Source organism: Aquarana catesbeiana, linkage group LG01 (genome assembly GCF_042186555.1).
Source record: "Aquarana catesbeiana isolate 2022-GZ linkage group LG01, ASM4218655v1, whole genome shotgun sequence".
Classification (NCBI taxonomy): domain Eukaryota; kingdom Metazoa; phylum Chordata; class Amphibia; order Anura; family Ranidae; genus Aquarana; species Aquarana catesbeiana.
Genome location: NC_133324.1, coordinates 892,413,727 through 892,428,603, shown reverse-complemented (window position 1 = coordinate 892,428,603; position 14,877 = coordinate 892,413,727). Strand labels below are relative to the sequence as shown.

The 14,877-nt window shown below is 40.2% G+C and overlaps 1 protein-coding gene across 1 annotated transcript in view; it reads left to right on the top strand.

Annotated features, from left to right (window-relative positions):
- Positions 1-14,877, top strand: part of NAT8L (N-acetyltransferase 8 like) — an 82,969-nt gene that overhangs the window by 33,127 nt on the left and 34,965 nt on the right. Inside the window, exon 2 of the mRNA XM_073610917.1 lies at positions 177-341. Coding sequence (XP_073467018.1) covers positions 177-341 — 165 coding nt within the window. The remainder of the gene's footprint in view (positions 1-176; positions 342-14,877) is intronic.

Genomic DNA, 14,877 nt, shown 5'->3' with positions numbered 1-14,877 from the left:
CTGTTAAAAAAAAAAAAAATGTTCTCCATTTTTTATTGATATGTTATTAACTGTGTATATTTTGTCTTATATCTAATATGTTCTGATTCTTGTTGTTTGGGTTTTTCTATTCCGAAATCAACACTAAATTCTCTTTTCTGACAGGTATCGTTTATTTTTCTTCCTTATCTCCATAGTAATATGCTTTGTTGTGACCAACTCCTTGATGCTGGCGTGCTGTATGCCCATCTTTCTGTTGGGCATGAGGTACTACTACAGTAGGAAAATTATCCTCAATCATCTGGAGGGTGCTCTACGCACGGACATGTCTGATATTGAGAAATATTACATGAAACAGCCAGGTGAGTATAACCCCTTCAAGGGATGTTCTCCCCCCCCCCCCCCCCCGCTAAACCCACTCACATATCAACCACTAAACCAGACATTTAATTCTTGCTTCAGATGAATGCTGAAAACGGCACTGTCCTACTATTTATTAATTCTTTTAAAAGGTCGGTCCAGCCAAAAAATATATATATGATTTCAACTGGAAGTGGAAGACGGTGAGATGAACCACCTTCTCGATTCTTTGGGTGTAAAACCTCCCCAACATTCCTTCAGCCCAGTAAGACCCACCAGAACCAAAACCATTAGAACTGGGAACTCAGCCATAGAACATCACTGTTGAAGTCTACGAGAGATATAAGGAGCTGTTGGGTGGTTCAACCCCAAACTGAAATATTCGTTTTGGAGGACTGACCTTTTATTTGGGAATCTGTAACCTCAACGCTTAACTGGATGAGAAGCCTCCAGCTGAAATCGGCCCATCCTCTGATCCCTCGGCTGTATACGTTTTTTGGAGGATTAAAGCACCTGTACAGCTTCACTATGGGTGATATCATCTTGGAACTGGTATACGACCCAGGGTTTGGAGAAGGTAATACAATCAAAGGCTTCTCAGCCAGATAAATATTAAAAATAATAGATTCCCACTTAATAAGCTAAGAAATATCCATGCATGCTGCTTTGTCTAGGATAGGAATACCAATCCTGCTTTTATGGTTATGCTTTGTATATGTATATCTGACTTTGAAGATTAAGTTATTGAAGATGATATTTCTAGGAAGAGCAATGCATGGTAAAGGTAGGTATATATTTATTTTATATTGGTCTCAAGGCTGTACACAGTTATTTATATTGCCAGGTTTTTAATAATTTTCTAATTGTATGTAGTATGTCATACATATTTTTGTAAATTCGAAAAACATTAGGATTTACTTTTGGGCTCAGTAGCCTTATAAAAAAGGATACACACTGCCACTTGTAGACAAAAACATTCATGGATGAACGTAGACTGTAACGATACACACAGACATTGGCAGAACCAAACCATAACAGATAACACTTAGCAACATCCTAGCAATGTCCTGGGAGTATTTCAGTCAGGCTTCAGGAGGTACGTAAATGGCCTACACCTATAGCAAGAGCAATATTCAAATTTAGTCAGAGCTGTACAATTTGTTGTTATCTACAGACGTCCCTTATCTGCATAGGCAGTTTTTTGGTAAAGGTGAACTTGCCCTTTAAAGTGGATGTAAAACCTCTCCTATACCCAGTGAAGTGAACAGCCTCAGATGATACACAGGGATGAAACAAATCTTCCTACATAAGTTTTACATGTATATCTGCTGTCTTCAGCTTGCTATATTTTTTAGAATTCTCACAGTGTGTTAGAATTTTTACTTCCTCATTCAACAGTAGGAGTGGTGTCTTGGTATACACTCAAAAATAGGCAGAAGAAGGAAGGAATGTGCAGAGCTGTGCTGTGACAAGACAAGCTCTCTGCTAATCTATTTATAGCACCCACCCCGACACAAATTTCAGGCTGGTTTTATCTCCTGTCTCAGAGAGCTTCTCAGAAGTTACCCTACCGATAACAGAGGAATGAAAAAGCAGAAAGACACAGGACTTACTGCTTTGGAGAGAGATAAGCAAACACTACAGATATATGTGCCCAGGTCAGATTTCATGAATCGGGTTTACATCCACTTTAATATTTTACTATACAAAGGAGTCTCTTCTGCTTGAGCCCCATGCAGGAAAATGCACACACGCTGATGGAGGAGCTTCATTACAGTAAATAATTGCTTGTAAACCTAAAGTTATGCTAGCATTGGGGTTTTCTTTTGTATGTATAAATTGTTCCTAAAGGAATTCCAGAGCATTTTGGGTTAGTTAAAAAGGCATTATTACAGCAGAGGCAGCCAGCATCTAACTCATTCAGCTTGAGTTCTGTAAACAATGAGCCTCTTTTTGCGCAACTGAAAGCTTAAGGTTGGCCACAGACATCAGGAACTGTCCGAGATTTGAACCCTGTATGGGCAGGCTCAGTGTACCAAGTTGATCGATCAAATCTATCAACTTGGGTACAACCAGCCTGCCAGATTTACTTCATCACTAACAGCCGCTAGCAATAATCACTGTGTCTCAGCAGGAGGGATTCTCCTGTCAGCACTGTCTGTGTTGATGGGGGAATCCTGCAAATTTCTTTCCTGTAATACGTGGTTGCAGGAAAGAAATTTGCATTGTCTATGGCCTGCCTACATAGCTAATCATGTGAAAATAGGACTAGATCTCCACCTGCTGACTGGGAAGAAGACTATATAAAATGCATACAGGATATTTTGTATTTCTCTTCCTAAAAAAAATCTTTAAACCTTTCTTTTTTTTTTTTTTTTTTGTCCTGCCTATAAAAATGATCATCAAGTGCTGTCAAGTAGATGTCAGCTCTTGGCAACACATTGAACAGTGTTTTTCCAGAATGATCTGTCTTTTGTTCGTGTCTTAATTCTTTGCAGCATCATCATTTCTGAGACTGTGTCCATTTACATTATTGCTGGCCATCCTCTTCTTCTTCTGCTTTCAACTTTTGCAAACATAATTATAATTGTCTTTTCCAGGGGAAATGTATGTACTTTAACCACTTCAATACCGGGCACTTATACACCTTCCTGCCCAAGCCAATTTTCATCTTTCTGCGCTGTCGCTGTTTAAATGACAATTGCGCAAATATGCTACACTGTACCCAAACAGAATTTTTATCATTTTGTTCCAGCAAATAGAGCTTTCTTTTGGTGGTGTTTCTGTCAGACGCAAGTGAGGTAAAGCTGATCAACGGCTCTTCCTGTTTACATCGTGATCAGCCGTGATTGGGCACAGCTGATCACGTGGTAAAGAGCCTCCGTCGGAGGCTCTTTACCAAGATCAGTGTAGCGGTATGTCAGACTGACACACCGCACCACCGATCGCCGCGATGCGCGCCCCCACGGGCGCACGGCAGCTGTTATCCTGCAGGACGTCATATGACGCCCAGTCAGGATAACGGAACCACCGCCCGGCTGTCATTCTGCTATAGGCCAGGCGGGAAGTGGTTAAACCCTTTAAAGTGTATCTAAACCCAAGAACAAAAACTGATAGTATTGCAGCTACTGGTCCATAGATGTAGTGGCTGCATTAGTTTTCATTTCTCAAATCAGTTTTCCTTTATTTTAACCTGTAATCCTGCCATTAACTCACTTTCGGTCCTGGAGTGACTAAACTATACTTGAGCAGTGTTGTTATCTTAGGACAGGGAATACATTAGGACTACATAACACTTGCCTCTCTTCTATATAACGGGGGGGGGGGGGGGGGGGGGGGGTTATAGTCCACATAGCAAAGGTGCTTACTAATAACAGTCCAGAGGTAGAGAGTACAGGAGGTTTTTTGGCTGTATGCACAGATACATATATATATTTTTTTGCATTTGTCGAACAGGTATAAAAAAAAACACTTTCAGTGGTATATTTAACAAACCATAAGGAAGCAAACAAGAGGAATTTACTGTTAGCGTTTACATACACTTTAATAGTTAAGTGGTATTTTGAGGCTGTTTGGGTTTGAGTGTTCGGGTGATTGGATTGTGATGTGTTAGGGTCAGAGACATATAGGGTTGATGGATTTGCATACCAAACCCAGACAGGTTCAGAAAGTACATTGGTTTACTATCTTGGCACTGTTTGAACTATACACAAAAATATAAAGGTACTGATTAACCTCATTGTAAGTCATGCGATACACAGTGACAAATTGAAAGGTTATATTAGGTAAACATTTAAAGACACTAGGGAGGTGTTAGTGAATTTTTACTGATGCAGGAGCATGCATGAGCATGACCAAAGCAAAGTCCAGGAATTGCTTTTTGTCTGTAAACATTCCTGAAAAAAAAATTTGTTTACAGATGACAGACAGTTTCTTCCAACTCATTGGACAGTTCATTGGAGGATTTAGTGAATAGAAATGTACTCTTAAAGCCAAACTCCAGGCACCAGAAAGAACAATTGCCTTCCGGTGCTCCAACCCTTCTTCATCCCTCAATGGAAGGGTTAAATGCTTTTTAAAGGCTAACCCCACCTTTTGCCAAAACCTAATAAATGCATCCATGTTTGCAGAAAAAAAATATGTGCATTTACTATTACTTATTTTTGCAAATGAGTCTGCAAAGGATTGCAACTGCTGCTGTGCACAGCTGCACAAAATTCTAAAAGGACAGCTGCCATGGGGAAGAAGAACCCCTGCACACTGTCAAGTGGAAGGTGGAGGGTTGGCTTGCAACCAAGTTACACCCTAAATATGAGTGTAAACATGTAACATGGTATAAAAAGTTGATTCAACTTTAAAGTCTTGGGGTGGTAGAATAAGGTATAACACCTTATTCCTTGCTCCAGAAGGCTTCCTCCTCGCCGTGCAACTGTTCCTCCTGAAGCTTCTATTCTAAAGCAGCCCATAGAAGACTCAATTTTCTTTCCTTCACACAGGGGCACAGGGAGCCATGTATAGCCGGCTTAAGATGCTTTGGCCAGCATTGGAGAGAAGAGGAACATACTGCAAGCCTGTTGAAGAGAGGAATAAGATAAATATTACACCATAGTCCTCTACCCCTAGACTTAAGCTGGCCATAGATTACTTTTTTTTTCTTTTCAATCAGCCAGGGGACTGATCACAAAGAAAATAAAAACTTAAGGGATTCACACAAGTGAGATGGGGGGGGATTCAAAAGAGATAAACGTAAGTGCCAGCCTCCTGGGTACCTGCAAAATTTTTTATTCAGTTATGTCAATACATGTCCCACATTAAAAACATGATTTCCTTCTTTCAATTCCTCCCGCCAAACAAAAAAACCATATTTTACATTTCTCCTTCTGAAGGATTGGATAGGTTATATTCCTTCCCCAACCTCCAACCCATTGCACTTGTTTTCACAGTAGTAACAGGAGAGACTCCGGAAAAATGTTTCACAAGCCTTGTTGATGGGCACAGTCTTTCAGATTCAGCATTAGCACTAAATTGTCCATAAGAAAAAGAAACCTTATATTGCAAGTATTAATCTGAATCTTTTCGTTTGTCCCTTTTCCCCTGAATGTTTATCAGAACAAATTTGCGGTGTGGTATGGCACAGACAAATTGCCAGCCAGATGAACATCTTTCATCGCTGTTCCAGAAACCTCTCCTCCAATCTCCACCAGGACTCTGGAAGTGAAAAACAAGAGCAGAATCAAATTCTTATCCACAATATCTGCTCGCTTGCTATGATTAATTACAGTTCCCTCCTTGGAACCCAGGAACTTAATATTACTGGCTTCTGCAACTCTAAACAAATTATCAAAACAACCATGATTTTTTAGGATGAACCCACTCTAAAATGGATCCCCATGGTAAGAACAAAAAAATAAAAAATGAACGAATGTTGCTTCTCAAAAATTCTCATTTTAAACGCTAAAAAAAAACAATTATCTGTACCTTAAGACCTATGCACTAACTCAGGTGGACAAAGCCTAAACATTTTGGAACTTTTTCCACCTGAATGAAAATAAAAACAAAGAAAAAAACTACAATAACTCCAGCGGCTAGAATGGCTTCCTACCAACTCTTGTCTTAAACAAAATGTATTCAGCTGCTAATTGAGGACATATCCAATGACCCCCCTTTCAGGTGGACTAAACTTAACAATTTTTCCACCTGAACAAAACAAATAAAATAAATGAATAAATAAATATAAAAAAATTGAAAAAACAAAAAATATTACATTTTTTTTTAAAAAAGTTAAAATTAAAAAAAAAAATACAAATAAAATACAAATAAGAGGAGGAAGAAAAAAAAACATAATAACCAAAACAGAAATTAAAATAAAAAATAACATTCCAGAGGCTTATCCTTGAAAATACTAAAAATATATCAAGGTCCTCTATAATATTCCAAACATGAAGGGCAAATCTCTGAAATATACATCTAAACCTTATTCATAGCAAAGAAACATTAACCGGAAAATTCTTACCATCCATGCGGCTCACTAAGGGCTGCTAACATTGTTTCCCCCAGTGCTATATTTGAATGAACGTGCAGCTACCTCCATTTTGGGTTTATGCCTTGGATTGCTAACCCATCTCGCAGAATAAACTTCATAACGCCTTGGTGTAGTTTTTGGGTAGTGCGATTTTCCTTTTCATATAATAATTTGCCACCAAACAATACCTAGCTATGTGACCCCCCTTTTTACAAACAAAGCATTTGAGAGCCGGTCTCCCTGCATAGGCCCTTCTCTGAGCATATGGTGATGGAGACTCACATCGCATAACATTTCTATGATCGGAATCGACAGACTTTACACTTTCATTGTCTGAGGAGTCACTAGCAATGGACTCGTCAGAAGTCTCCACTGGTTCAACACCTGAATCAATTTCAAGCACAGTTACCGCACTACAATACAACTTTCTCTTTGTTTACAAGTGTCCTCTAATTTATTAATTTTCTGTTCTAATACACATTTCTCAGTCACTAATTGTTCAATGTGATCACAAACATTTGCATCTGACTTTGCAACCATTGTTAATATATTCTTAGTTACACTTTGTACCTGCTCCAATAATTGCTTTCTCTCAGTACACTATTGGCCTTCTTTCACTATAGCAATGTCTTTCATTTTCAATAACATGCATACAACATTGGCCATCTTCATTTTCCTGCCTTTTTTTTGAAGACTTTTTTGTTTTGTCTCATCATTATGAATATTACATTGTTTCAAAAGATCATTAAATTGGTGTGTTAAAGCTTTTCTGGCATAGTATTGAATTTAACACAGGCATGTTTTTAAGAAAATCTTCAATGTCCTCCATTGATATGCTAATTAGTCTACACTGAAGTTGCTCAATTAGTCTATACACAGCAGCTTTTAGACAATGCACACAGACAAAACACACAGATAAAAGCTGTTTAAAAGCTAACTTGTAGTTCTACACCACACAAGGCAGAGCACACTCTTAATAAATGCTCTACTATTACCACTGACTTTAGCCCTATTATCTCAGAAGGCAGGCCACATTGAACTTCTATTGGAACAGAGAGCTATTTCACTCTCACGTGGGGGAAAAAAATAATAAAAATAAAATAAAAAAATAAATAAAAATCTATATTTCTCCCACTTTCTCCTCAAAGATGTGTGGTTTATCCTGTCAATCTGCAGGCTACGTCAGATAACCAAGGGTGATCAGCCCCTCACTCACCAGCACACTTGACCAGCTACACAGGCCTAAAACAATTTGCATTAGCAATACAATGAACATTAGCACATACACATATACCAGCCAAAAATCTCACCAGGTTTTGCAGGTCTGCTCACTGATGAAATATTTCATAGAACTTTCAGGACCACTCAAGCAGGGCTTCAGAGTTCACGAACCAGTACGAATCCACAACAGAGAAGGCTTTCAGTTCTAGGTAAAATACACAAAAAATTGTTGCACTCAGATATTTTGACCATACAAGTTTGTGTCATCTGTGGGATAGGGGAGGGGTGAGGGGTGAGATTGTCAAGATTATGAAAATGTAGTCCAAAAATCCAGGGGAAAAATCAGAGTCAGTAGTAGATTAAAATAAGAGGGGCTTCTGATTAAAGGCAAGGAAGTTTTTGATGGGGTCAGTAGCCTGGGTGGTTTACCACAGGGATGGTGGCTGGTACTGAGAAGGCAGCATGCTGAAGGATGGAAGAACCTCTGGCAGAAACATAAGACAAGCAGTGCCAGATCTAAGTGCAGCAATGAGTTTAAAATGTTTTAATATAAAGTAATGCACTTACTACAAACAAAGTAAAGCAGGCACATCTGAGTAAAAGTCCAATTGGTCGACAGGCTCCAAATATCAGTCTCCGGATCATGTTGCAGGGTCACTTGGCGGCGCCGGTATTCTCCAGTGTCCCGGGCTATGAACTGTAAAGTGCACAGGGAGGACATCAATAGGGGGATTCCTAGTCGCAATGTGATGATGCATGCATTTGGAGCATGCATGCTCCTTCATCAGGCATTTGAGGACCCTGTCGCCCAATTGGACTTTTACTCAGAAGTGCCTGCTTTACTTTGTTTGTAGTAAGTTCTTTACTTTATATTAAAACATTTTAAACTCATTGCTGCACTTGGATCTGGCGCTGCTCGTCTTGTCTTATGTTTCAGTTCTAGGTGTAGTTGATTCCTTAGCTTATAGGGACTCAATACATTAGGGTTTGGGTTCTGTGCAGAAATAAAATTCCACATGCCTTCTGGGGTGCCAATTGAACTAACTTCTAAAATAAATATTATTCAAGGGTGGTTACGGATTCCTTCTATTTATTCCATATGTATATGTATGTATTAATTTGTCTATTCCTATAGTTAGCTAGTCTATTAAAACTCTGATGTTACTGTTGATAGCACAATAATATAATGTTAGCTATGAAAACAAACACACTGCTTAATAAAACGTCTTATTTATTTACCAAGAAAATAGGAATATGCTAACATGAAAATACTATAGATCATATAACAAAAGAACATCATAGGTACTTATCGCAAGGCTGTCCCCTAGACCTGGTCTCATCAGCTGGGCTCCAGATGGTAACAGAGAGAGCTCTCTGTCTCGGTCAGCCCTTTTTAAACTTCAATCATACACCGTCCAGATCCAACCCCACTGCCAGCCCATCTAGACTTTTGACCAATCAAAGTATTCACGGGGCAGTCCTCCTCAATATATTATATTCCTGTCCGTCCTGCTGTAGTAGCCTCTAGGGGCAGCATTGTCCATGTATCATGTCTATGTGCCTTTGGTCATCTTCAGTGCCTGTTGATTCTTTGATCTTTGTAACCCACCTTCATCAATCATCCTGGCAGCCATGGCCCTCTTTGAAGCTTGCTTGCAGAGCGTTATCACACCAGTCGGTCAGGAGCCAAGCTTTTGTTCAGCCTTGATAGCGGGCCTGACTTCTTCTTTCAGATGAAGATTCTGATATGCTACAAAGCTTTGATGTACAACTTGTCACATTCCAGACAGCCCCCAAGAATGCGGAGGCTTGGTATAGCCATAGTTCATATTTCAAACACCTCTTGTATTATGAAATAAAATGTTATCTTCCAACAGGCGGTCTCTCTTGTACAAATTAAAAGAGCATGCCAGGGTAACATTGTTGCTTCTCCATTCAGGTTCATAGAGGTCTGTGTATTCCAGCCACTATGATATGGGCAGCACAGTGGTGTGGTGGGTAGCACTCTCGCCTAGCAGTAAAAAGGGTCGCTGATTCGAATCCCAACCACGACATTACCTGCCTGGAGTTTGTATGTTCTCCCTGTGCTTGCGTAGTTTTCCTCCAGGTACTCCCGTTTCCTCCCACACTCCAAAGACATGCTGGTAGGTTAATTGGCTTTTATCTAAATTGGCCCTAGTATATGAATGTAAGTTGGGGACCTTAGATTGAAAGCTCCTTGAGGGTAGGGGCCGATGTGAATGTACAATGTATATGTAAAAGCGCTGCGTAAATCGACAGCGCTATAGAAGTACCTTTAAATAATAATAATAGATAATATAAATGTTTATTTCTAGTGACCTGGCATGTAACCAGGAGCAGGCCATGTTATCTACACATACTCCACATTCTACTGCTCCTAAACCAAACAGGCCTACTGTCCCTGTAAAAACAATGATCTTTCCTCTGCATAGTGAGTGTACTCTGTTTATAGATGCTGCTGTAAGCTGAAAGGATTGTCATTGATTCATACACCTATGATAGGCACTTTCTTTCTCACTCATCACATTCTGAGTGGATCAAGCTGGAACTTATCAGACTAGTGCTTACCACAGCAGGCACAGTCTCAATACAGCTTGTTTAACGCTGACCTCCCGTCAAACTGCTAAATACACAGATGAAACACATATACTGTACAGGAACTGCTTTTACCTGCCAAAATTCATCAAATTCTGAGGTTTACACAGCAAAACTACATAGTACAGCCCTCTCTGTCAGGGCAGAATACCTGCCTTTTCTTTATTGCAGTTAAGTAATAAAACTAGGTCTTTTTCCTCCCACAGGGCATGACTGGTCGGTGACATGGGCACCCCAATACACTGGATTGGCTACTTGTGCAGCTTCCCCCCAACCCCAGTGTTGCAGTTCAGGGGATTGCAAGTTGTTGATACCAACTTCAATTCAGATACTTACACTGCTTGCATCTGAAAAAAAAAAAAAAGATATTTTAATAAATACAAAGATGCATTACTTTGTGTCTTTTTATATACCGTACACCTAGAGTACAACTTTTATAACAGCACTGGTGACTCACGTGTTTAACACCAGGTTCACATACCTGCGTTTTTGCGGGACGCGTTTACGCTGACACTGCGTCCCATTAATTTAAATTTGCTGCCGTGCCTGCATTTCCTGCAGAAAAAGTTGCACATACTTTTTTCAAAGCGCAGTAAATCATATAGTAATGTCCATGCAATTTTCTTGCAGTTCCTGCACATGCACTGCGATTTTACATGCTTGGGGGTGCCATTCATAATGAATGGCAGCCCTACTCATTCTCACAGCAGTGCGTTTTCACTGTGGGTGGTTGCGGATGTGGTAATCGCTGTGATTCCTGCACCTGCAGCCACACGCATATGTGTGAACCAAGCCTTAAAGGCACCGAGAGAACAGCTGTTTGTCAAACTAATATATTTTAATCAACACTCTTTTTTTGTTTCATATTTTGTGTTAAATATAGGGGGTGCACAAAAAAATCCTAATGTTTTATTCCCAATACAATAATAGGAAAATAATATTATTTGCTACCAAATTAAAGCCCTATCTGCCATGGAAAATTTAAACCATATATAAGTTAGGGTAGACTACAAAACCTACCTAACAAAAGATATAATGTGCAAGACATTGCCAAAAGAAATATCGCTCTCTGGAACACAAGGGTGTTTAGGCAGAAATAATCCCCAGTGACTCAAGTTAAAGGGGACCTATAAAGGAGAGGAATATGAAAATTGGTATTGCTGCATTATTTTTTAAATGTCTGGCCTCCTGGGTTGTCATCTTGAACCTGGCTTTACAACCTTGTGGAACAAGCATTCAGCATGTTTGACTTGCTGTCTCAAGTACTTGTTCCAGGTGACATACTAAGAATGCTGCGTACACACGAGCAGACTTCTCCCAGGGACAGAGCACACCACCAACCACCATACCGAGAGCGGGAGGATGTCATATGACGTCCTCCCAGAACAAGGGTGCTTCCACCCGCCCATCATTTGACAATATGGTGGGCGGGAAGCAGTTAAATTGAAACCTGGAGTTAGGCTGTCAGCTATGCTGTTGATTCTACTTCTTTCCTGTTTGATACATTTTACAGACAGATCATAGCAAAAATAAAGCCTAGTACACATTGAGTTTTTTTTTCATTTAACCCAGCGGGCTGAATGAAAAAAAAAAAAACTGAAGAGCTCAGGACGAGCCGCTGTACTAACTATGCGATGTTAGTACAGCAATCTCCCCAGCTGAGATATTGTGTTCTAACAGGGGGACGCCGGGGGAAGAAAACAAATGAAGCCACCACATCTAAGGACTTGTAAGGTGTAATATATTATGTATTGTGTGTGATCCCTCCAGATCACTGTGCTTGCAAGGGGGATTAATAATAACCTCTTATTACAGTTTGGGGGAGATTTATTTAAACTGTTGCACACACAAACTGGTGCAGCTGTGCATAGTAACCAATCAGCTTATAGATTTTATTGTCAAAGCTTAATTGAACAACTTGAAGTTAGAAGCCAATTGGGTACTATACATAACTGCATCAGATTCTGTGTGCACTGGTTTTAGAAAGAAAGAGATTGCTCCCCTTACTTGCTCGCTACATTCACTTTTATACCTTTGACCACTAGAGAGAGTACCTATAATACTGAATATGAAATGCAACGATCAAAATATGGAACAGCATTTAAAAATGTAAGAATTAATAAGCTATTAGAATGACTCAAAATATGTTCTTACTGAGACATGACAGGCCTTTCAACCCAGAAAACTGGTGGCATCTTATGCCGTGTACACACGACCGGACTTTTTGTTGGACTGAACACCGAAGGGACTTTTCGACGGAGTTCCGACGGAGTTCCAACGAAACGGACTTGCCTATACACGATCACACCAAAGTCTGATCGTTTCGAACATGACGTATGACCGGACTAGAAAAGGAAGTTCAATAGCCAGTAGCTAATAGCTGCCCTTGCGTCGTTTTCAGTGCGTCGGACTAGCATACAGACGAACGTTTTTTTCTATAGGAATCGAGTCCGTCAGAAAGATTTGAAACATGTTCTATTTCTAAGGTCCGTCAGATTTTTCGCCAGAAAAGGTCAGATGAAGCCCACACATGATCGGAATGTCAGACGGATTCGTTCCGTTGGACCTTTTCTGCCGGAAAGTCCAGTCGTGTGCACGCGGCATTAGTGGTACCAGGATCGGAATGTTAGCCTCAAAGCCTTCACTTTTCAAAATAAGCTGCCAAAATACTACTCTCAGCAGGTTCTCTTTTTAAAGTCTACAACTACAGGTTGAAAGAAAATGCATTTTTAGATTGATGTGTTCTGGGGAGGTGATTCACATGCTAACATCTATCTTTCAAGGACTCCAAATAAAGGATATAACCCAGCAGAAATCAGACTCAACCTAATCCGCGACACTAAACTTAAAATGAACCCCCTAAACACAGCCCCTAACCTATCCCCTAAATCTAACTATAAGCCTGAGCTGAAGTTATATCTTAACCTTTAAACCCTTAACGGTGCGATGATTGGTTCTCACAACGATCACATGATCAGGAGTTCGTCTGGGAAGCTGTGGGTGAGAGCTTTTGGTGACAGCTTGGTCAGTGTACTGGGAGTGCACCGTGAGCATGCTCTCAGCACACAACTTTAGGCTGCCATGGACTTAAATATGCGGTGACTTGGCGTTAAGCCCACTTTTCTTACACTCACATGGTTGGCAAGAGGTTTAGGCCTCATGTACACTGCTGCTGGTAAACGGACATTTAGGAGCAGTTGGGCATTTTTTTTCAACTGCTCCTGAACTCTCCTCTGTTATCTTATCAGTACACGTACACAGGTTCAATTATAGTCATTTCTAGGCAGTTGCGTTTAGAGGCTTTTTTGGAACCCAAAAAAATGCATTCAGAAGCTGTGTTTAGAGGCATTTTAAACGCCAAGTGCTGCTTAGCGCGGCTACCCACGTTTAGGTGCCTTTTCGTCTAGTAGCATTTTTAAAGGCAAACATTTTATTTATTACTTTTGAGCGTGCAAAATGCTAACAACACTCCAAAAACTCAATTATCGCTGTATGCAAGCTTGATATACCATGTAATATTCCCTTCATCAGCCAATTATGCTGTACAATACACGACTTGCATTACTTGATGCTGAAGTTGAATAGGAATTTCACTCACCCGTCAACCATTGAGAATTTGTGAACTAGACAGGGTATAACCTTTTTCCAAGAGAACGTCAAAGGTGGCAATTGACATGCATGTAAAATAAAAAAATTTCTCTGGGTAATTACGCAGCTGAACATACATATTAGAAAAGTATCATGTGGACATGCGTTGAGCCATCAATGGATGTGTCCAGTAGCGACGAACTCTCGTCCTCTCACACAATTTTCTACGTCTACACAAGTTTCTACGTTTTGGAGCCTCAGCAAAAGCAACATCAGGAACATTTCCTCACACATGCTCATCATGGGGTCCATAATAACAAACCAACCAAAAAATAACAGCTAGCTACAAGCACACTGCTTTCTCAGCTGCTACTTACACTGTTCTTTCACAGAATAGATGACATAGTTAATAAATACTTTTTTTTAGCGCTTTCTAATCATTTGGGATGGTCTCCTGAGGTTATCTTTAGTAAACGCTCCTGAACGCAAACACGGCTAAACGCAGCTTGTAAACTCTGCTAAACACACATTTTTAAACATGGATTACTAGCTGTGATGTTCCAGCTTTCAGGAGAGGTTGAGAAACGTCCTGTGTACATGAAGCCTAATGCCTCATGCACACGAGACGCCAGTGCAAACACTGCTGAACATATGTTTTTAAAAGCTGAAACCGGCAATTAGAAACGCCGGTTTTGCCGCATTTGCATGCCGCGTTTAGGCGTGTTTTACCGCGTTTGCGTCTAGAAGCATCTGCAGAGCAGAGAATGACATTTTATGACCCAAATTTGGGGCCGTATCTCGGGGCCACTTGGTGCTAGGAACCCCAAATTTGGTGTGCAAACACAGTGGATGTAGCACTACAACATATCCAAATTTGGATTTCTTAGAACCAAGTGGCCCCGAGATACAGGGCCCCAAATTCGGGTCACAAAATGTCAAGCATTTCTGCAGCAGAGAATGACATTTTGTGACCCGAATTTGGGGCCCTATATCTCGGGGTCACTTAGTACTAGGAACCAAATTTGGATATGTTATAGTGCTAGTTCCAATGTGTTTGCACACCAAATTTGGGGTTCCTAGCATTAAGTGAC